The sequence below is a fragment of the Brachyistius frenatus genome, unplaced genomic scaffold (genome assembly GCF_029030835.1).
Source record: "Brachyistius frenatus isolate BFR_SWC_R1_liver_20210118 unplaced genomic scaffold, ASM2903083v1 Contig_6, whole genome shotgun sequence".
NCBI lineage: Eukaryota > Metazoa > Chordata > Actinopteri > Embiotocidae > Brachyistius > Brachyistius frenatus.
Genome location: NW_027210605.1, coordinates 8,746,919 through 8,768,162, shown reverse-complemented (window position 1 = coordinate 8,768,162; position 21,244 = coordinate 8,746,919). Strand labels below are relative to the sequence as shown.

At 39.8% G+C, this 21,244-nt stretch overlaps 1 protein-coding gene across 3 annotated transcripts in view; it reads right to left on the bottom strand.

Moving 5' to 3' along the window:
- The window catches only part of cntn3a.1 (contactin 3a, tandem duplicate 1), a 284,181-nt gene that overhangs the window by 19,121 nt on the left and 243,816 nt on the right, over window positions 1–21,244 (bottom strand). For 2 of the 3 annotated variants that reach the window (XM_069689053.1, XM_069689052.1), the window contains 6 exons: window positions 14,030–14,233; window positions 13,421–13,523; window positions 12,898–13,082; window positions 10,064–10,203; window positions 4,401–4,533; window positions 2,657–2,807 (listed from right to left, as the gene is read on the bottom strand). In XM_069689053.1, the coding sequence (XP_069545154.1) occupies window positions 2,657–2,807; window positions 4,401–4,533; window positions 10,064–10,203; window positions 12,898–13,082; window positions 13,421–13,523; window positions 14,030–14,233 (916 nt within the window). The remainder of the gene's footprint in view (window positions 1–2,656; window positions 2,808–4,400; window positions 4,534–10,063; window positions 10,204–12,897; window positions 13,083–13,420; window positions 13,524–14,029; window positions 14,234–21,244) is intronic. The other variant, XM_069689054.1, reaches the window with a different exon arrangement.

Sequence of the window (21,244 nt, the reverse complement as noted above, 5' to 3'; positions counted from 1 at the left end):
AACTGAACTGAGGGCTTTCTTTGTAATGGCCTGTAACAAAGAGTTATGGATATGAGATGTCACAGGGATAAGACTTGCCATTAAACCGTGCGGTAACCTATGTCCGGCTTCCTCCTCACTAAAGCTACAGAGAAACGGTGCGAGATAAAGATGTAAGGAGCCTTATCTGTTTGAAAAGCGCTCACTTTGTTCTCTCAAAGGTTGCTCTGGTGCAATTAAGGTGCTGGGGGGAATTTTGTGGGGTACATAAAAGCTTGAGTAGCGTGATATAGTAAACAGGCACTTTACCTCAACCTCACTGGCCGCTGTTAAAGTGAGCTACTGGCTATAATCTAAAAGCCTGCCGTGGCTCGCCATGGTGTCACAAAAAACAAGAGGCTGTAAATGAGAAACATTATTTTACCCATTTAAGAAGGACTGCATAATTAAGTCTGAATGTTACTGGGAACTATCAGTATTCTCAGGTACTGCTTATTTCATTCACTAACGATGCTCTTGCTTTCTTAGCAGCAGGATTAGAAACTGGTTCACATAACACGAAAGCAATACATATCGTTTAGCATAACAATCTCAAACACTGTGGTTCAATCTGAAGGTAATGTCCCTGAGAGCTATTTCCTATATCAGTTTTGCAATTGCTGGCAGTGGTCAGCAGTGAAATTAAATTAGGGTAAGCACTTTATCGTTAACCTCATACTTCCCTGTGTAAGTGCACAGCAACCCTGTTATAAAGCGATCTTGTTATACATGCCTGGGATATGAGCTGATATAGGTATCACCGATGCATGATTTCATTAACTAATCAGATCCTGCCTTGTTCTTAGTTGATTTGTTTTCTCCTACTCTGAATCCTTGAAAACATTATCCTTGGAAGATTAGAAGGAATTATGGGTACTTTACTTGAGCCAGTGGGATGGATTAGTGTTGTGCCACCGCTGTAATAGCATTGGTAACAGCCCCATTTCGATATAGAGGAAAGTAAATGCTAATGAGCCAGGAACAAGGGAATAGGCTTGCCAGAGATATTGCAATAATATCAGAAGCTAACATCTTGCGTGCAGCTCACCCACTTCAGAGCACGGCTGTAACGTTAAATCTCAAATGGGAAATCTCGTCTTTACGGGTGCGATTCATATTGCACATTGCCATATGGATGCATTTTCCTTTCAATACTTAAGAGGATGATAAATCTGCAACCTTGGCCCAACTTTAAGCAGGCGTTTGCAACAACACATAATCTTGGAGCTGATTCTGTTGCTCGGCTGCAAATAAAACATCTCTTTCCTCCATCCGATGTCTCGGCCTGGCAAAGGCATTAACAATCAAATCCCACCTTTAGTTTCCACAACATGCTGTCTGGCAGGGGGAGGTGAGACATGACTAAACCTGCAGCAACCCCACTGTGGTGAGGATGGATATCCCAGGTGTTGGATGTAGAAAAGCTGCTGATCCAGTTGAACAATTAATCTCATATCAGATAAGAAATGAGGACCCCACCACCACATCACTGTGTGTCCCTGCAGGTGTGCTTTGCCTCCCACAGGTGCACTTCTGCTCAAAATAAAGATGTTGTCAAACAGAAAGTGAGGGATTTGTGTAGATGACATTCTATATTATTCAATGATTATGATAGCAAATTAACAGATTCCCACAAAAAAGTTAATTTCTTGACAAGGCAGTGATTAAAATGCAATTGGACATCGGGCTGTTTCGTTCTCTTCTAGTTTAATCATGCTGAAAGTTTCAAGCTTGTCAGAACTGTGAAAACAGAGAAAATATCACCAAACAGTGACATTTCAGAAGAGCTATACATTTCCTGTGAATACCTGTTTGTTCAAGTGACTGTATTTGAACAGATCTTCCAACTTTGCTTCCAAAAACGGTCTTCATATAAGACATGACGGCTGCATATTTCCCCGTTTGCAGCCGTGGGAGAACAAATAATAAAACCCAGATCAGTCTATGACTTTACATCCTACTCCTACCTTGACCAGCATTACAGCTTCAGTGGGACGACTGTTTTTTTTCTGGTCTGATTAACATTTGTTTTTCCTTCCTCCATCTCCTCTCCAGCACACACAGGTATTGCATTGATCTGCACTTAACCTGATTTCTAATAAAACAAGGTGTGCAACTGGCTTCCACCGTTGTCACCACCACTATCACTAAAGAATGTATGTTCAGCAGCTATCTATTGATCAGTCCCTTTTGGGGATTTCATCCACTTCGTCTGTGTCTCAATGGTGGTCTGGATCATCGTCTGCCGTGTGCTCTAATGACCCTGCAGGCCCTACATGCCGCTAATGAGCTGATGGATCAGTGCATCGATCCAAGTGCCGCAGTCTAGGAATGCCCAATTACCTTAAGTAAACAGTGTAGAAACCAGCTCTGAGCACAGTCAGAAGAGCAAAGAAGGATGGAGCTCATGGAAGAAATGTAGATAGCAGTGGTGGAGTGCAGAACGTGTTATGCAATTCAAATTGTATTGAGTTACACTGTGATTCTGTTCTTTGCAGTTTGTCACCATGAATATCAACTAGAGAAAAATAAAATAACAAGCCAATGAAATGTTATTCTGCAAGTAAAGCAGACAAACTAAACAACTGTGGTGTCCGCACACAGTGCACTTACAGCTCGACAAAAAGAAAGCTGGTACCTGTGGCTCTCTCTCAGGGCTTCCTTCCCCTTTCTCCATGAAATCACACCCCGAGGAGACATCCTGGGCTTGCATTCGATTAGGATGTCGCCACCCTGTCGGGCCAAAGTTTGGGCCTTCAACAAGTTCTGGGAGAAGTCCGGAGCGATGGCTGAAGGGGAGAGTGGCAGGAGAAGAAGAATGTGAGGGAGATGAGAGAAAAAAAAAAAGGCTTAATTTACTGACAGTGAAAAAGAGACAGACGAGCAAAGTGAAATGAGCTAATGCAGAAGAGAGTGGAGGAGCCTCCTAAAACATGCAGGTCACTCCATCCATTAGCGAGGTCAGCTCTCACATCCTTTCCTTTCTACACACATATAAACTTGTTTGCACACATGCAGAGACAGACTCTAATGCACCTATAAATGCAGGAAAACAGTCACAATACATACGTTTCAGGAAGACATTGTATTTGAAAAGAAGGTGGTTTTCCGATTTCATGAATTTTCCTTCGAAGGCCATTATGCATTAAGAATCAAGCCGTGAGGCTCTGATGGAAAAATGAGACAATGTAAAACGAGAGGGAGGCTTTGTTGCTGCTCCTTTAAGCCTTAATTACCAAGGCGCCGTCGTCTGGAGCTGTTTTGTATGCACACCGACTCAGCAGAAAGCTCTTCAAAGTGAATACACAGCCTGGCGCCATTGACATGGCCGAGCACCTGCTGGCGTGTGCTAGTGCGTGTGCATACACACACAACAATACACAGCGTGATGCACAGGTGAGCATGCACACGTTGCACCTAACAATTATTTCTTGACACTATGTGTAAAAAGTCAGTGTTATCTGACACCACAACAGGTATTTGTCATATTTGTCTTCTCTTAACATGAGTGGAATTAATATGGACTCAAATCTTATTGCAGGAGTTGGAGTTATAGTTTCACCACAGTGTAGCAAAAATATAAACAGAACCTCTACTCTGTGAAGGAAACAGCAAATGTCTATCATGTTTTCTTCTTGAGATAATTTTATTTCTTGGTTTTAGCCTCTTACATGTTATATACATAATTGCAAAGTAAATTCTGCAATATTGTGACAGGCATTGTTGCACAATTTTAGGATGACAAAATTTCACTCTGTGTAGATTAAAACTAGATATTATATCAAATATAGTAACTAGTAACAGTTACTAGTTAAAGAGTGACAACTGACAAGTTCATTCAATGATTACTGAAAGAAACAAAAATGTAAATGGGAACAAAAGATTTGGGATATGTTAATATTGAATACAGCAGTACTGTAGGAAAGCCCATGAAATTCAAATTTTTTATTTAAAAAATATGATATAGAACTACTGAGCCATCAAATAACTCTCATCTCCTGCTTTGCTCAGTGCACACAGCTGATCTTCCACAAGTAAACCAGTCACTTTATCTTTCTCAGCTGAGGGACAAGCATGAAATGCATCTGATTATGTGAGCAGAACTAGAGTGCACTTTTTGGGCAAACTACTGGAAGCAGCCTCAGATCTACTGGACTGTACAGACTTTTTCCAAAATATTGTTTATACATGAAAAAACAAACAGCAAAGACATAAGAAAAAAACAGAGTATAAAGGGAAAAATATCTTGGTGATCCAGCTGGCAAAACTGGAGGCATGTGTATCAGATGTTGTGTCATTCTGAATGTTGGTGGAAGATCTATGGCCTCAAGTATAACTCCACCGAGTGTATTTAGAGAAAAGCCTTGTGTGTTTGGTCTTACCTATGACTCGCAGCTCAGCGTTGGTGAAGATTCGGCCATGCTTGTTCTCTGCCACACACTGGTACATGCCGATGTCTGCCAGATTCAAGCTGCTGATTGTCAGCACTCCATTAGCCACCAGAACTCTGTCCTGCTAAAGACACATATATATACACACACACAAATGCATGCTTTTAACATCAAATGACTCGAAATGGAAGCTGCTATACTAATCTGACAACAAACACTAGACAAGTTCAGAGAATTTTTGAGGAGGCAGCAGAGGAAACGTCCTTGAGTGGTTGCCACGGGTGCAAAAATATGCCCCGGCACAGTCCAAGGTTTATATCCTATCAGGAACCACTCTGTGCTGTGCAGTATGCTCCTTAAAGTACTCAGGCCCTCAGTCAATCAATATGTGACGAAAGTTCTGTTAAAAAAAAAATCACATTAGTGCCATATAAACCTTTTATGTCTGACATGTTGGCAAACAACTTCCAATGTATATATGCAACAAACATGAAGCAACATTATTAGAAGTCATAATTCTTCCCGCCTCGGTCCAATATTCACCATCTCTTTTATCTATTTGACGTCTGCCACCTCCTGAGAAAACAGTTAGCCAGCTGCCATCTGCTGCTGCTGGGGAGGTGCAGTAGTGTACAGCGCAGGATGATTCCCTGTGGTTTTATTACAACCCATTTCACTTTACACATAGTCCTTTGATTCAGATTTTGATTCTAAAAAAATAATAATTAAAGGAGCAAAGACATTAGGTCGATTAGCTTCTGTTTGTAAAGTTGTTGGAGCTAAATTGCCAAACAGCCTGCAAACAGTTTAAAGATTCTCCTGAGCCATTTTGGTCAACAAAAAAGACCTAATTGGATGATCCTTTAGCAAATGTGACATTGATTTTTGGGAAAGTTACCTGTTTATAGAACAATACCATATAAAAACATAATAAGAAGTACAAGCCTGCTATATTCTAATCCAGGGGTGCCCATGCTTTTTTGGCTTTTGAGCTACTTCTAAAATGGCTAGCTCAATGAGATCTACTAAAATAAATATAAATATATATATATCCATTGCTGAAAATGCATATAAATGTACTTTGCAATACAGTATGAACCCTCCATATCACAATGTAGCCTATTTATTTACCATATTCTGATGACTGTGAATGTGCTGCATGATGAATTTTCAATAGATATGTTTTCAATATTTTTTATTTGTCATTTGATTATTCTTGTTTTCCAATAGGTCATAAATGGATCAGATAAAGCCATGAATAAAGGTCACTATTCATTCCATCACTTTCCAAGTATTAACTGTTTTTTTTTTTTTTTTAAATCCCAATGATGCTTTTAATGTGTCTTGTTTGGAGCAGCATTCAAAGCCTTTACTTTAATTTAAACAAACCTAACATTCAAGGGTACTACAAGAAATGTTTAGATCTTTTTCAAGAAAATATGTGAACATGGGACAAAATTTGCTTTGCAGTGGCTAATTAGGTCTAAATATGGACGTTTTAAGTACTTCGATGCCAAGTGTGTTCATTCTGATAAATGACCTGATTTAATTCAAGCTTTAGCCACACTTTTTCTCTCCTTGGGGGGGGTTGATAATTGAAACACTGTTAATTTTCTGTGGTCTTAATAGGCCCACAGCGACTTGATGTAACCCCCCTCTGCTTAACATAGCACTGAGACATTATAAAACCACGGCTAAAATCAAGCCTCAGAGAAATCAGTCAGGAATAAGCTGCAGCACTGAGGCTGTTTTGAACTCCGCCAAGTATCACAGAGCATTAGGTGGCACAGAGAAATAATACTCCACGTGTGAAGCTGTTTTTTTCTTTTTCAGAATAAAACACCTCTACAGTAAACATAGTCATACCAAAACCTGAACAAAGTTCTTCTCTTCCCAGTGCTCCTTTGACCTTTACAATGTTTGGCAGTGCTTTCCACTCCCTTTTTATAGTTATGTCAGTTTAAGTGTGGCAGCACTCATTGTTCTTGCCCTTGATCTTTCCACTGAGTGTAGCTGGACCTTTTAATGTCACTGACAAAGTAGTCCAGAGGGTCCTGCCGCCAGGCTGTCTGTCGTCTGGAATCATTACGGCACTGGCACTTGAAAAGACAAGTACTGTCCCTCAACATCAGTCAGTGACACCGCTGACGATCTTCAAATAGAGTTCTTTCTCAGGCCCAGTCACAAGATGGATGCGTGGCTCATCTGCCGCTAAAGCAACCACCAGAGGGGGGTCCTGGGTGTAGATGGATACAGCATTTTCCAAGTGGAACACAACGAGTCCCGGGGTTTTATGGTTAGGACCGGGCACTTATACAGAATGTGTGTTCAAGGGAAAAGAGGGAGCGAGAGTAAGAGAGAGAGGAGTCATCGCGACTTTGAATAGATGATAGATGGTTCTTTTTAGGCTACACAGTGCACGGGCCCAAGGGGATGAAAGGGATGAACAAGATCTGTGTAAGTGCACGGGTCGGTGCCACACTACACTACTCTATACCCGCTGCCCTGTTAAAAAACCCTCAGAGACTCGGTGGTGGCTCTATCACAATCTCTTTAGTGCTGGGAGACAAATGGTGGCATTCATCTGCTTTATCACCATCTTTAATTATGCTTGACTCCTCTCTGATACCAGTACTGTATCAAGTTGAGCTGCAAAAAGGAAAATCACAGATGCTCTGCTGTTGCTCTGTTTGTAAGCAGAATATGTAATGACCCCATTTTGCAGTAGCTGGACTGGATGTATGCTTCGACAATGGTAACTCTGTTGAAGGCAGGTAGCGGACTTTGGAGGTCAGAGGTACGAAAAACACACTCTCTTGTATGTAACTAAAAAGGGGGAGCTGGTGGAAAAATACAAGCATGAGTGGGTCCTTGTTTCGCCGGGGTGACATTTTGAAGTGACAGCCCTCCCCTGCGCCATTTAATTCCCTTTTGGAGGGGCCCCAAAATGAGGTGGAGAGAGAGGAAGAAGTGGGAGGAAATAAAAGCTTGAAAGAGAGCGTAAGAAAGATAAAGAGAGCAGCAGAGATGCTGAGATAGAGCGAGAGGGAGAGAGGAGGACTGATACATTCTAATGAGGAATAACAAATGGCCCCCTTGGCCTTCCTCTCTTTCTCCCTCTCTCTACATTGCTGACCTTTGGGTTTGGAAATTGATTTACTGTTGCCGCGGTTGACGGTGGCATTTTGAAAATGGTAACACCCCACCTCATTAATATAGCCCTGTGTTCAGAGAATATGTTTCCTCGGCCACCTGCCAAAGGAATTTTTACAATGTTATTTACAAATCAATACTCGAGATGCACAGGTGGAGCGATAACGGTTTCCCATGCTTAAAGAGGAGAAGCAAATAGAAGAAGTGACCTTTTTCAGTCATTTAAAATGAATATAAAAGACAGATGTAAATGACCGAAAGAGGAAATGTATTTATGCAGATTAAAATTTCAGCTGCTGCAAATAGAGGATTTGTAGATTTCCGTGTCATAATGGAAAACCATTTAGAGAGTAAAACTCTGTAATCTTCTTCGGTGCATCGACTTTCAGCTCTCTAATTAAAGTGCCACAGTTTTTGGGTATTATTTCAGCCCCTAAATCCAAGTTCTAGAAAACAAAATCCACCTGGCTCCTTTAGAGCCATGTCCAATAAAACGGCAACAGTCCGATTTTGCGCTCATTACCCAGCCCAAACACAGACACGATCAGCCACTGTGATTCGTGGGAGTTATTCTTTTCAGGCACAAAGCACACTAGCTCCAGGAGCACAATAACACAAAACAAGGCAAATTGCTTAAATGTGAAATGCACTTTGGATGATAAGGCATTTTTCACCCTCCCTCCAGAGAGGAGAGACTTAATGATAAAATTGAGAGCAGCAGATAGGAGAGATTGAGCGTTAAATTGTCGACAAAGTTCTTGGTTGATGACAGGCAGAAAATGGTATTGCTCTGGCTTCTTTGCAAAACACATACAAACACTCTCTCCCACAACACATACACACACACTTTTGATGCCAAATTTAGTCCCAAGCAAATACAGGCATTTCAAAGTGACACGTTGTTGCCAAGTACAAGCCAATGAATTGGAGGCATTATATGCTTGTGAGCATAATAAATCCAACAAACAGTGCATTAACATCCTTTAAGCAAGATGGTTCCCAATCTACTGTAATCTTATCTTTCATTTTACACATTAAATTACACTCATCTCCACTCACTGAACTGCTTAAGGCATGTTGTCATGAAAAAAATTATTGGCTCTCTGCCAGCAGTAACAATTCCATTTAAGTTAAAGCCTGTAAAATTGAGCCTTTTGACAGTCTTAATGTGATTGTTGTCAAAACACACCTTCATAAGACGTGGTGTTCACTGAAGATGAAGATGACAAATTCCAGTACAGGTTTCATGTGCTGTGTCCCAAATGACATACTTCCCTTAGTATAGTGCTCTTACAATTTTAGGACTCTTACTTGTGTAATGCAGGTGTTTTTGAAAGGGTAGTGTTGTTTTAAACTGCATACTGCTGTTCTGCACTTTCAGGAAATCGCCGCAGCATGTGAACACCTCACCCGCCAAAATATCGACGTGTTCTCGTACCCTCTTTTTAATACACTCAATAAACAAACTGATGGCTTCTTTTCAGCAGCGGTAGTGAAAAAGAAACACTTTTTTTTGGTGTTCAGGAACAGCGCAAGCTTCCTCAGCCACCTTCATTTTACGTCGTTGGTCCCACCCCTTCCTCTACGTAGCAAAGATGGCGATCATTTAGAATGAAAAGTGCCCAGCGTTTCATACTTCTTTTTCGGACCGTTTTGAGTGCATCATCCTGGTACTTGTAGTGTGCTGCATGTTTCTGTACTTGACAGTGTGAACGCACTGATGCACTCAAAATAGTGAGTGTTAGTGCACATGTCGCCTCTTAGATCACAGCAGTGGATCTAGAGCAGGGGTGCCCAACCAGTGTGTGTGTGTGTGTGTGTGTGTGTGTGTGTGTGTGTGTGTGTGTGTGTGTGTGTGTGTGTGTGTGTGTGTGTGTGTGTGTGTGTGTGTGTGTGTGTTTTGAGATCAATTTATTATTGTTCACATTAAAGAATCTTATTCAGCCGGATTGGGTGGAGCTCAGCTATGTGAATACATGTTACTAAACATGAGTAGCTCTCAGACACTTTCATTTTGTCAAAGGAAAAAAGAGCAGTTTGGAAATCCCTTATTAAGATGTATAACATACAAAATATCTGTTTGGGGACTAATTTGGTAAACTGTTTGAAATGTCAGCGATTATCCAAATTAAAGGCTGCAAGTGAAACCAAATATTGCTGTGGAGCCTTCAGGGGTAGTTTTGTCAGGAGGAGATTTGCACAACCATAATTTAAACGAATTGTCTGGGTGCAAAATACAGTCAATATTTGATTATTCCGATCTAAACGATCATTACTGAGCAATACAAATTGAAAAGGTGGTGAGCACTCTTGACTGATTATCTGATTATTCTCTGTTGCAGACTGATTGTGTGACAACACCTGGCATCATTGTCTCTTCTCTGCTTATTTCTTTCCATCGTTGTTGTGCTTCAGGGGGTATAGTGTTTATGTATGTAATTTTGCTTCTTCATTAAATGAAAAAAAAAAAAAAAAAACGTAGTTCAGGAAAAATCGCTTACCTCCATGGGGTCCAGAGGCTCTCCGTTCTTCAGCCAGCGGTACGAGGGTTTGGGCTTGGAGCTGGCTTTGCACTCCCACACCAGTGTGTCATCAATGGGCTTCTGAACATCCTGAGGCTTCTCAGTCAAGTGGGGTGCAGCTGTGAGGTCACAAACCACATACTGTAAATGAACACTTTAACGCCACACAAATGCTTACACCAGCAAGCAGCAGTTATAAAATGAATCAATGAGGCAACCAAGCGGGCAATTAGTTCATTTACGAAGCAACCAAAGGCACAAATCATAAATCCACTCCCAATTAACCTGAAGTTGACCTCAACTTGGAAACTATATAAATAAAAACAACTGCATAGGGAAAGAATAATCAATAGTGAATGGTTGAGAACATCACTGTAAAGTTAAACAATAAGCTGCTGGATTTGCTACAACTAGATCTTTATGAAAATCAGGTTTGCTGACCACATTATATTTATTGTGAGGCTAACAATGAGAGGGTTATAATTCAATTTTAGCAATGCAGTTAATGCACATGTCATATTCGCTTTTTGTCATTTGAAACACCAGAAATCCACTGATAAAATTCCTTTACATTTATGACAGTGGTCTTACTGTCACGTAAATGACGAGCACCTTATCTCTGGCGACACTGTAAGAAGATTTATGGAGCTTGTGAAACACCTGCACAAATAACGGAGCCCTACCAGGGTCAGGGGGAACGGTAGGAAAAGAAGTTGAGTCAGCCTGTCTGCTTTCTACAGCTGTATTACTTAGAAAATTGAATTATAATTATTTGATACATTTTTTGTTTCGATGGTACATTCAGTGTTAAAGGCTTTTTTGCAGGGCAACTATCCACCCACACACAGCAACTTATATCGAGGGTTTTCCGTTTAAAACACCGCCACTTTCTTTATTGCCCATATAAAATAATGTCTCTCCAGATAATAATGTGGCGATGTTATGAAAGAATCTGTTTAATTGAGTTCCACTGTGATCTACGGCGCTGAGAAAGGGATCAAAGTATTGATTAGGGTTGAATTAACAACCGTATCCTGACAGAAGAGCTTGAGGTTAAAAAAAAGTGTTTCTGACCATTTGAAAGTTAAAATCCTGAAACCATTAGATGGCAGAAAAAACACGTGTGAAGAAGTGTTTGGCGTTTCTTCCTTTCAAATCAAATTGTTCTTTGCTCTCTCTTAAATTTCTCTTTCTCGTAAGTTCCACCTTCACTAGCGGCACTGCATGCATTTCCTGAAGTGCATTTTACTTAGTGAGAGCTAATTTGGACTCAAGTGAAAAGCTTATAAAGCAACAGTGTTCAGCAGTCGCAGAAAGACTTGACACATTTTGTTATCAAATGCTCTCTTAATGTTCTTTCCATGAGAGGAAATACATTTAGCATAATAAATTCATTCTGTATTGAAAATGCTTCACTACAGAGAAACAATTACGACATGACACTCTGTTAACAACGTTATAAATGAGCCAGTCAGAGATAACGTAATGGAACGGAAGATGTCACGCAAGTGCCTTCTACACAAAGTCAATCTGATTGTGTCTGAGCTTCATTCAAATGCAGTAAACTGCAAGACCATGATCTAATTTCTTAAATCCCCTGCAACAGTAGAAGGACAATTAAGTGGGAAATCAAAGGAGAGAGGCCACCTCTTATTGTAACTGTGCTCATTCCGTTTTGTTGCTGCAAACACCACATCCCCATATTGATTCTCATATTCTTCCACAGAGTTGATGGATGTCCCACAAGATCCTGTCTAAGGGAGTTTAAAATGAGATTACAGATTTTTATCACCTGGCAGCCGGTCAGTCTGTGAGGCTTTCAGATGAGAGAGGACTTTAAATCTTACAAGGAGAAACACTACTTGCACACAGCTACAGTGGAGAGGAGGTGCAGAGGCAATGTGACTTTAGTACCAAAACAGCAAGAGGCTACAGGTTGCGGGAAAATTATGACCTTGTTTACAGAATGACCATGACATCATCATACCGTTTAACCTTGTTTTCAGCCCTCTACATTGTCAACACTCAGTCTTATAATGCTATACTGTTTACAGTTAAGCATGTTTAATCCTCAGTCTGCCTACTGGTACCATGAGCATTACATCTTACCCACAGGTGCTGCAAAGAAACCTGTATTATCATATCAAAGGTATCCTCTTTCACAGGAAAGAACTTCTTTTTTTTTTTTTTAATTTGATTTCAGTCAAGCACATCCCTATAGGGCCTTGTGGGAAGACATTATCAATGCATAAACTGCAAAATAATGGAGGGAGAAACCATAAAAATCCTTCATCAAGGGCCATTAAAAGCTACCTCAGAATATGAGCCATAAGTCCGGTGTTGGTGATGGAAAAAAAAAAATCCCCTCTCCCTGAAAGGTGGTGTAAATCTGTGTGCGCTGTGGCCTCGTGTTTGCCGCTGGCATCATAAAGAGCTTGTCAGAAATGAACTACTGTTAATAGGTTAATTTACTACCACATTCCACTATATGATGCCATTATATATGGACTCTAATAAAAGCTACAGATTGCGTGGCAACAAATAAAAATAATTCTTGGACTCACACCAAAGTTACACTTTTATTCGCAAGATTTTCAATCACGCCTCAGAGCAGTGAACCTTTGAGGGGGTTTAAATAAGGTCATGAATCAGTAGGTACAAGATTTGGTAAGAATCTATAAATGCACATGATATGTTAGGAAGAAAACTGACAGGTTGGAGGCATAAGGTATTTTTTTTTATATACCCAAGACAAGAGATGTGAACGAAAGTAAGTTTTAGATCAGAGTCAAAGAAACCATCCTCCTACTCACCATAGAACGACAGCTTTCCTTTGACCAAGTTTCTTCCTCTGGTGTTTTCAGCCACACATTCATACATGCCTGCATCCTCCTGCTGGAAGTAAGGGATCTCTAAAACGCCGCTGGCTTTATTTATGTCCACCTTCCTGCCAAAAGAGGCTCCATCCACTCGTCTCCAGCTGATGGTTGGCACTGGGCTAAAGGCATTAAAAAAAACAACACACAGCAAGGGCATAACGTGAAAAATAATCCTGAAGATTTTGTTTTACTTGGGGGTACAAGAAAGCATAGATGAAGCTAGTGAACAGTGAATAACACTGATAAAGTATGTCAATGTTTAATTAATCTGAAATATGAACTAGTGAGTGATTCTTCTATGTATATTCTGTGTGTACAGCACAAAAAAAGAGTCACAAAATCCCTTCACAGGGTCTCTACCCATTACCATACAGCTTGCACTCGTAGAGTAAACAACTAATGGTGTAGTTATGACATGACAGTTATGAGTGGTATAATAATGCACAACGGGACATACTTTCCAAGTGCAAAACACTCCAGTTTGACAGTTGAGCTCTTAGCGACAGGGACAACTTCAGGAAACTGCACTTCGATCTTTGGCTCGTATTCGCCCATCACACCTGACGTTACAAAGAGAAACACAGAATTGATGCCACGCGTGTCAGAGGGGAATTTTCTCAGCTCGAAGCCTGAAAAGGTCACAGTGAGACAAAATCCAAAATATAGTTTGGGTCACTGTCATATACAGGCCCGAAGGAGTTATAACTCTCTTTGAGCTCTTTGGCGATTTCTGGATTGTCTGAGGTCTTAAATATCTAATTGTAACTTTTCTGACCAAAGTTAACGTTCAATTATTTTCTATAAAAGTACAGTTAACAAACAAAACAACCTGCAAAAATGTTTCATGTTATGAGCCAAGCCATAGACACAAATGAGGTGCAAATGATTAGATTTCCTGGCAACAGTTGTCAAAATCGCCAGCTAAAGATTTTACTGCGATAAACTCATCTTGCCAAGCAATCACTAATTAAAGTCTTTGCACCTGTTATTTGAAAGTTGCACCGTCTTAAATTTGGGTCCCTGTTTCGTACTGTACGTATACTTCAGTAACAGCATCCTTTCATACCATCGACCCGCAGGACGAGAGGTGTTGGTGGACCTTGGACGCTGCTCTTGGTGACCGTGTTGGTGACTACACAAGTGTAGTTGCCGACATCAGAGGGCTCCACTTTTGCGATGTAGAGGTTGCCGGTCTTCTGGGACACAAATCGTCGCGTGTCCTGGATGACAAATGACGGGTACTCATTGAAGATCCACGTAAAGGTAAGTTCTGTGAACAAACACAAGCAGAATGGATGTGGGTGACACGTGAAAAACAACATACTGTATTTAGGCATCATCTAAAGTGCAGATAACTTGTGCTTCATCAGACACTTCATCACTTCGGTGTCAGTGGATGCCTTCAGGGATAAAGCAATTAGCGGATTGGACTGAGCGCCAGCTTTCCGTGATTAAAAACACAATTTATAATTGAAAAGCAATTACTCTTTCTCACTGTTGGATAAATGCCCTTAATATTGTAAAAGTTTCAGTGGTCCAATATGTTGAAGTGATGATGCTGAGAGTAAGAATTACTGGCTTTTCAGGGAAGTAGATATTTTGTATCCACAGCAGGAACGGCAATATCTTTCCTGTGGCGGCTTGTTCCACTTAAAAGTTTTTGGGGAAAAATGAGGAGCAGCGCGGTTGTTAAGTGAATAAGCAGCATTCAGGCTGAAAACAAACCTGCATTAAAACAATGCAACAGACTCCAGCTACCAGTGAGACAAGAAATTCTAAATCCAGTTTGAGTTATAGATTTGCGAATTTGAAAGTTGACGTCAAAACATTGTACAACAATGTATAATGCTACTTGAACTAAATGGACTTTCCCTTTATAAATTAAGCCTGTAATGACTGTACTATCATTTTATTTTAATTATCCCCTGTTTTATTTTCATTTTGTTTTTCCTATTTTTATCTACCTTTTCTTCTTGGGATTTATTACTTGGTAAGAGTTAATTTAAAAATACAGCAACAGCGGCTGTACGTAAAAACAACAACAACAACTAACACCTCCCTTTGTGGTGGTCAAATAGCTGTGGAGGACCTTGAATCAAACTTTAAGCTGCGGCTCCTGCATAAAAAAAAACTTGTATAATGCTCAATAAAACCAATGTATTACAGCATCATGTTATTCTGTATGGTACCACCTAGTCTACTATTCATCATCCATGATAACAAGCTTCTGGGAAAGACTCCCAGTACTATCAACCAAATGGGGTGCAGTCAGAGAGGCTTTGCGCGAACAATCAGCAACATTATAAAAAGGAATGATGGTGTTTTGACATATTGACACAAGGATAGATTGCTCTGGACCGTATTGCATCCCTGTCCCAAAAGCAATCTTGGCCGTTGGTAAAAACTTGTCTAAGCGATGACTCGGCAGTATAGTACGGGGAATAATTGAGACGATAGGTCGACACTCATCTACTGACTCAGTATTCTTTACTTCTGCTCTTTTGGGGGCAGGAGGATGCGTGGGCTTTGACATATTACTGTGCACCTTGTAAATCACGAAGGGACTCAGAATCCTGAGAACTTGGGTCCCGGTTTTGCTTATTTCATTCATTCTGCCCTCATCATCTGTTTCAACTCCTAGGTACTCTCACCTGCCCTGCTGCCTCATCTGGAGTACATTCAGCCTGAAAACAGTGTGCACCATTTCACTCTGGTTTCTGGGTTGAATGCTATTTTTCTAACAAATGTTGTGTGGGACAGCTTTCAACAGGCTTTTGTTTAAAATGAACATTTTGCGACGTTTTGTCAGTGCTGAACATGCTCCTGATCGTCTCCGTGCCTCTGCCCACCTGTTCCCACTGTGCTCATTAGTCCTCCAGTGTATATACGACCGCTCCAACAGTAACACCCTGCCAGATTGTCAGTCGCGACTTTATGCCAGTAGATTCCAGCATCCTTCTGCTTTGTATTTCACCTGTTTTTTTTGACCACACCTCAAAACCAGGACTGTTTTTTCTCACCTGCTCCCTCTCCTTTGTGTGCAGACCGGGTTACTACAACCTTTTGCAAGAGATTTATTATTCAAGTAAAATTGTACTGGCTGACTTTTTGTGTTGTACTTTTGGATCCTGAAATCTGAAATGTGACAGACTGTGACGAGCTGGTGAGGATGCTCCTTTCTACCAAGCACAGAGTAGGTGCTTTTATGTGTGTCAGACTCGTAGAGGACAACCTGACCTTGTGTTCATCCCAAGAACACGACATGAGATTGAAACTTTGACCGCACTGTGTAATCACACCTGTCTCTCTATTTTGTGCCAGCGATGCCCATATTTCCAGCGTGCCACATTCTACGATGAATAAGATCCTTTGTTAACACCTTCCTGTTGGTTTCATACATCCACTAAAAACATGTATTTATTGTAAAGCTGTAGTTTTACATTAAAAGGAAATATTTTAGGCAATACATTGTTGAAAATATTTTTTTTCAGAATTGATTCTTTTCTTTTTTATTCAAATTGCTGTCTGGTCTTTAAATGGTAAAAAATGGCAAAAAAATAAAATAAAAAACAAGTTGACCAATGTTTTCCAAAGTCCACGTTGCAGCCTAAAATGACTTGTTTTGTCTCGACCAACAGTCCACAAGCAAAGTTAAGTTTATCAGAAAATATTTACATTGAGGAAGCTGGAATTTGAGAAGTTTAACACGTTTTACTTTGAAAAAAAAATATTTAAAAAAATCATTGTTAATCAGAAGAGTTGGCAATTCATTTTCTGTCAATCAGCCAATTGATTAATCTGCTAATCGTCCAATTCTTTAGAAAACAATTTTCCTTTTCCATCATGAAAGGAACATTTAAAAATTCTGTCTCACATAACTTAAAATTCCTTCATGGGCATGTGGCATACTTTCAGACCATGATACCGTTCATGTCTGAGGGAACAGTTGTAATATCCTCCTCTCCCCTAAATAATATATCCCAGCTTTCTTCCTGACATGCTCATGTATATTTAATGTCTGTTTTTGAAACAATATCATCCATAGGTGCAGGTACAGGGCATGACAAACGGGAACAACAACAAATAAGAGGTTACTAATTGGTTAGTTAAGGATTCATGGTGAGAAACAGGAAGCAGGAAATAGGAAGTGGAAAGTACCATGGGTTGGATTTGATGATTTGAGAGCCTTCTCAAATCAGTAATGGGCAGTAATGGAATAATGTAATCATGAGTGACAGTGAGTGGCAGATTTTCATTGTGGTTTCATTTAGCCCTTGTATAATGAACAGGCAGCATCAATTCCCCCTTAATGATCTCAGAAGAGGGAAGGGAAATGGAACATGACAGGCCAAGGGCATGCTGAATTGAGTGGGTCCTTGTACAAGTGTGTATTGTATCAAAGAAAAGTATATGCACAACTTGTGTCAAAGTTTGTATTCGCGAGTCTGTTCCCTCAACAGTAACAGCCATTAACCAGGCCTTCCTATCTGTATTCATAACACACAAGTTCACTCTATGAAATGGCTTAGGTCATGCACATGGGAAAAATCCCTGTGAGCTATGTGTGCTGTTGCTAGCCAGCCTCTGTTTTGGGGTAGATGCACTGGATAGAGAAAACAAGTGATTTCAGCCTTGAGTAAGTCTGAAAGGCCCGTTTCCATTAGTGAAAGGAGGTCAGATGCATTAGGTCCCGAACAAACCGCAGCCATTCAGACCATCTCAAAGTGAGAGATGACACACACAAACATCAAATGTAAATCCAGCACCGCGCCTTGAAAGGGTTATATCACAGCTCTTGGACACATGACAATATTTTGCTCATACTTAAAGTACAACTTCAAACTGACTTACACTTTTAGAGCATCCTGGCTGCACCAAACTACTTCCTGCAGCGGTCTTGAGGGTTTTGAGGCATCGTTAAAATGAAATAATGGCTTCCTGAATCATGCATGAGATATTGAAGTCCTTTAAAGGGGAGATGAGGCAGATCCTTCTCCACGACTGTATTGTGCTGATCGTGAATTATGTCCTGTCACCCTTTATGAGAACATGCTTCTCACATTTCCAACACTGGGAGTCTATTCAAATGCCAGTCAGGTTTTTCTGTGTTTCAGATGTTTAACAATACACTCATTGTGCTGTCATTGTAACAGCAGAACAAGCTATTATTTGTCTTTACATGTTTGTGTATTTTTCAAGCCTTCTTAATGTGCCCAGATCTTTTCAATTGCTTTTAATCTTTATTTTTTTTATTCTTTATAGCCTCTTTGTCCATATGGGGAAATATTGATACATATTTCTCTGATCAAACTTAAAAATAAAATTATATTTATGGAAACATATTCACAGCAGGATCAGGCACAATTTAGTCATTCATATTTATAGCCACAATAATGAGGCTGAATGAGGACAAGATAATGGGTCTGTAACATGTGAGTGTGTGTGTGGATATGTGTGAATGTGAGCATGTAAGGAAAACTAGACAGAATGAACTATCACTATAGTAGATATGGCCAGACTAACCTTTAAGCAAATATGTTAAAAAAAACTGGAAATGACTCATCCTACACTGTAATTTAAAATCTCAACATCTCCATAAATAGGCATTATCTACTAGGACAAAATATTGTCAGAAAATGGATCATTCAAGGTGCTGGGCCGGGTCTCCAGAGAAGCGCTATGATCCCCCTCAACAAAAAGAAAATAAAAGCAGCCTGTACATTACCGGACAAAAGCAGACTCCGGCTGCATTTATTTAATTCATGGAAAACAACAGGGAAGCGACCTGACCCACTTTGAGTGACTTTGAACAAGGATGGGAATTACTCACCATTCATCCAAATCAAATTTTTGTTGACACTTAGCCTGAGAGCACTGAGAATGAATATTGGATTTTGGAGATTGTTGTATTTCACATTATCCAACCAGATGTCCTGCATTACATTTGATTGTGTTCATTTCATTCATGGCCAATTCTGAACATTTATTCGAAAAACACGCATTTCTGTCTACTTAAAATAGTGTTCTGCTCCTTGACCTGACACAATCTGTGGCACCAGTTTAGAAGTTTAGTTTACTGAAATATTGTTATTCTCAAAATCCCATCAAAGTATTGTAAAAATATTAAAAGTACTGCGAAAATAAAGTAGGCCATCTTTTAACCAAGACACCTGGTATATTGTGACAGATTCTTCCCAGTGAAAAAAAATACAGTCACACCTAATATGCTCATGTAAAATAAACATTAGCAAAGTGTCATGTAATACTAATAGTTTAATCATGTTCATAATCCATTATATTTTCCTTGCAGTGATTCATTTGAAGATTGTTAAAATAAGCACAACTTAATGTCTGTGACAAAGCGGTTAAGGCTTCACTTCTGGTTATATATTTCTAACTGTGTTCGAGCTCCAGCTTCAATCTGTAGCATTACAAATATTATTCCATGTTTGTTTATGTTTACCATTATGTTTGTTACAGTTACATCCAAACCGTCTAGTTTAATCACAACGCAGACAAGTACTGTTTGAGTTCCTGCTTTCATGCCCTTGCTGATGTCATCAGTGAGGTCACGGTTTCAACCAAGAGGGGGAAACTATTGTCAGCAAATACTAAAGACTGGAGGGGGAAGGATGTCTCTGCAGCTGTGTGTGTGTGTGTGTGTGTGTGTGATGTGGAACTGACTTGTCCTCAGTCAAGCCACTGCAGTTTACTTGTTATGTTTCCTTTACACTCTAGTGACACACGTAGCCTACTTTAATTCCACTATGTGAGTGAAACTGTATTTTATTCATGGAAGTTCCTTAAGTCGGCATCCAAACACCTTCAAGGACCCTTTGACAAAGAATGCTGACGATGCACTTAACTGGACATTGTACATATATTTTCTGTATGTGCATTACCTTCTGATAATTGATTCAAATTACAACAGGAAACATAGATGCTTTCCAGTGCTAAAATTATAACATAATATATTTGTGTAATGAGGAAGCAATTAAAAATTAAAGTCAATGCGTCTCAGTTGTATAAAATGTTATATTTGCGTTTTCCTGCATTTTACCACATAAAATAACGTTGACAAATCATTTAACAGGTCTATAGATGTGACATTATTGTGTACATAGTTATCATTCCTGCTTAAGAGCAGGTAGAGACTTCGCATGAGACTGGAGGTGACAGATATGGGCTAGGTGCAATGGAACTGTGTGGGTTACTGACAACAGCCCCTCCAGGACTCCAGTCCCAAATGATCAGCGTCACGCAGGAGGGTGAAGTCCAAAGGGAGTTCAGCGTTAGTATAAAAATGAGTAAGTTTTGGGAACAATTGACAGACAAGATGAACATGAATTATTGAAGAGAGTTATTGAATAAATCTATCTACATTTCCCTGAGGACAAAAACATCAAGACCCAGATAGCGTTTCTCCAACGATTTAGTCACATTCTTAGCCAAACACACTGCAGCGCACATCTCTGTAAACATCTGTGAGTGTGATGTTGTCAAATATGCAAGATCGCAGTCCCAACAAAGCCGCTGAAGTTCTTGAACAAAGTGCAACATCAGAGGCCAAGGGAATCTCCTGAATGTTATGAAAATGAGTTTATAAAGAGAGATGTTGCATTTTTAATACTAATTTATATGAAACCATGTCCTGAAATCCCCTTATTGCAAGAGAGCAACAACAGATGAAAGAGAATATAAAAAACACTGCTGATTTAACCATTTGTTGGTTAAAAAAACAACAACAACACACATTTCATTACCCATAGCAAAATAAGCTGGGATAATAATAAGAAAAATCAACTGTGAAGCTGAAAGAGTAACACACCGCTCGAGGGAAGAAATACTAGCAAAGATGATTGATTTGATAAGAGGAGGTCAGTTTCAAAGATTTTTGTGAGGTCACACACACTGTAAGGTTTCTCACAGGGGTGAAGCTCTAAGCTGCTGTTAACATAAATAAAAAAAGGATTCATCTTCAGACATGATTGTATGATTTAAAATGCAGGTGAGAAGTTCACATTATGACCTAAAGTCATCACCACTTTTAGTCCTTGCCAGAGTTCAGCAGCAGCTCTCCTAAATAATTCTGGATGTTTGCAAATGTGAGTACACGTAAGTGTAAAGTCAAAAGATCCTTTGGCCTTGTTCTTGTATGTAATATAAAATATCTTACACCTAGAGTGGTCTCTCCTTTGTACCTGATATGAAACACTCTGCTGTACTTTAGCCATACATGAGTTTATGCATTTATGCTAAAAAAAAAAAAAGTAAAGGTAAT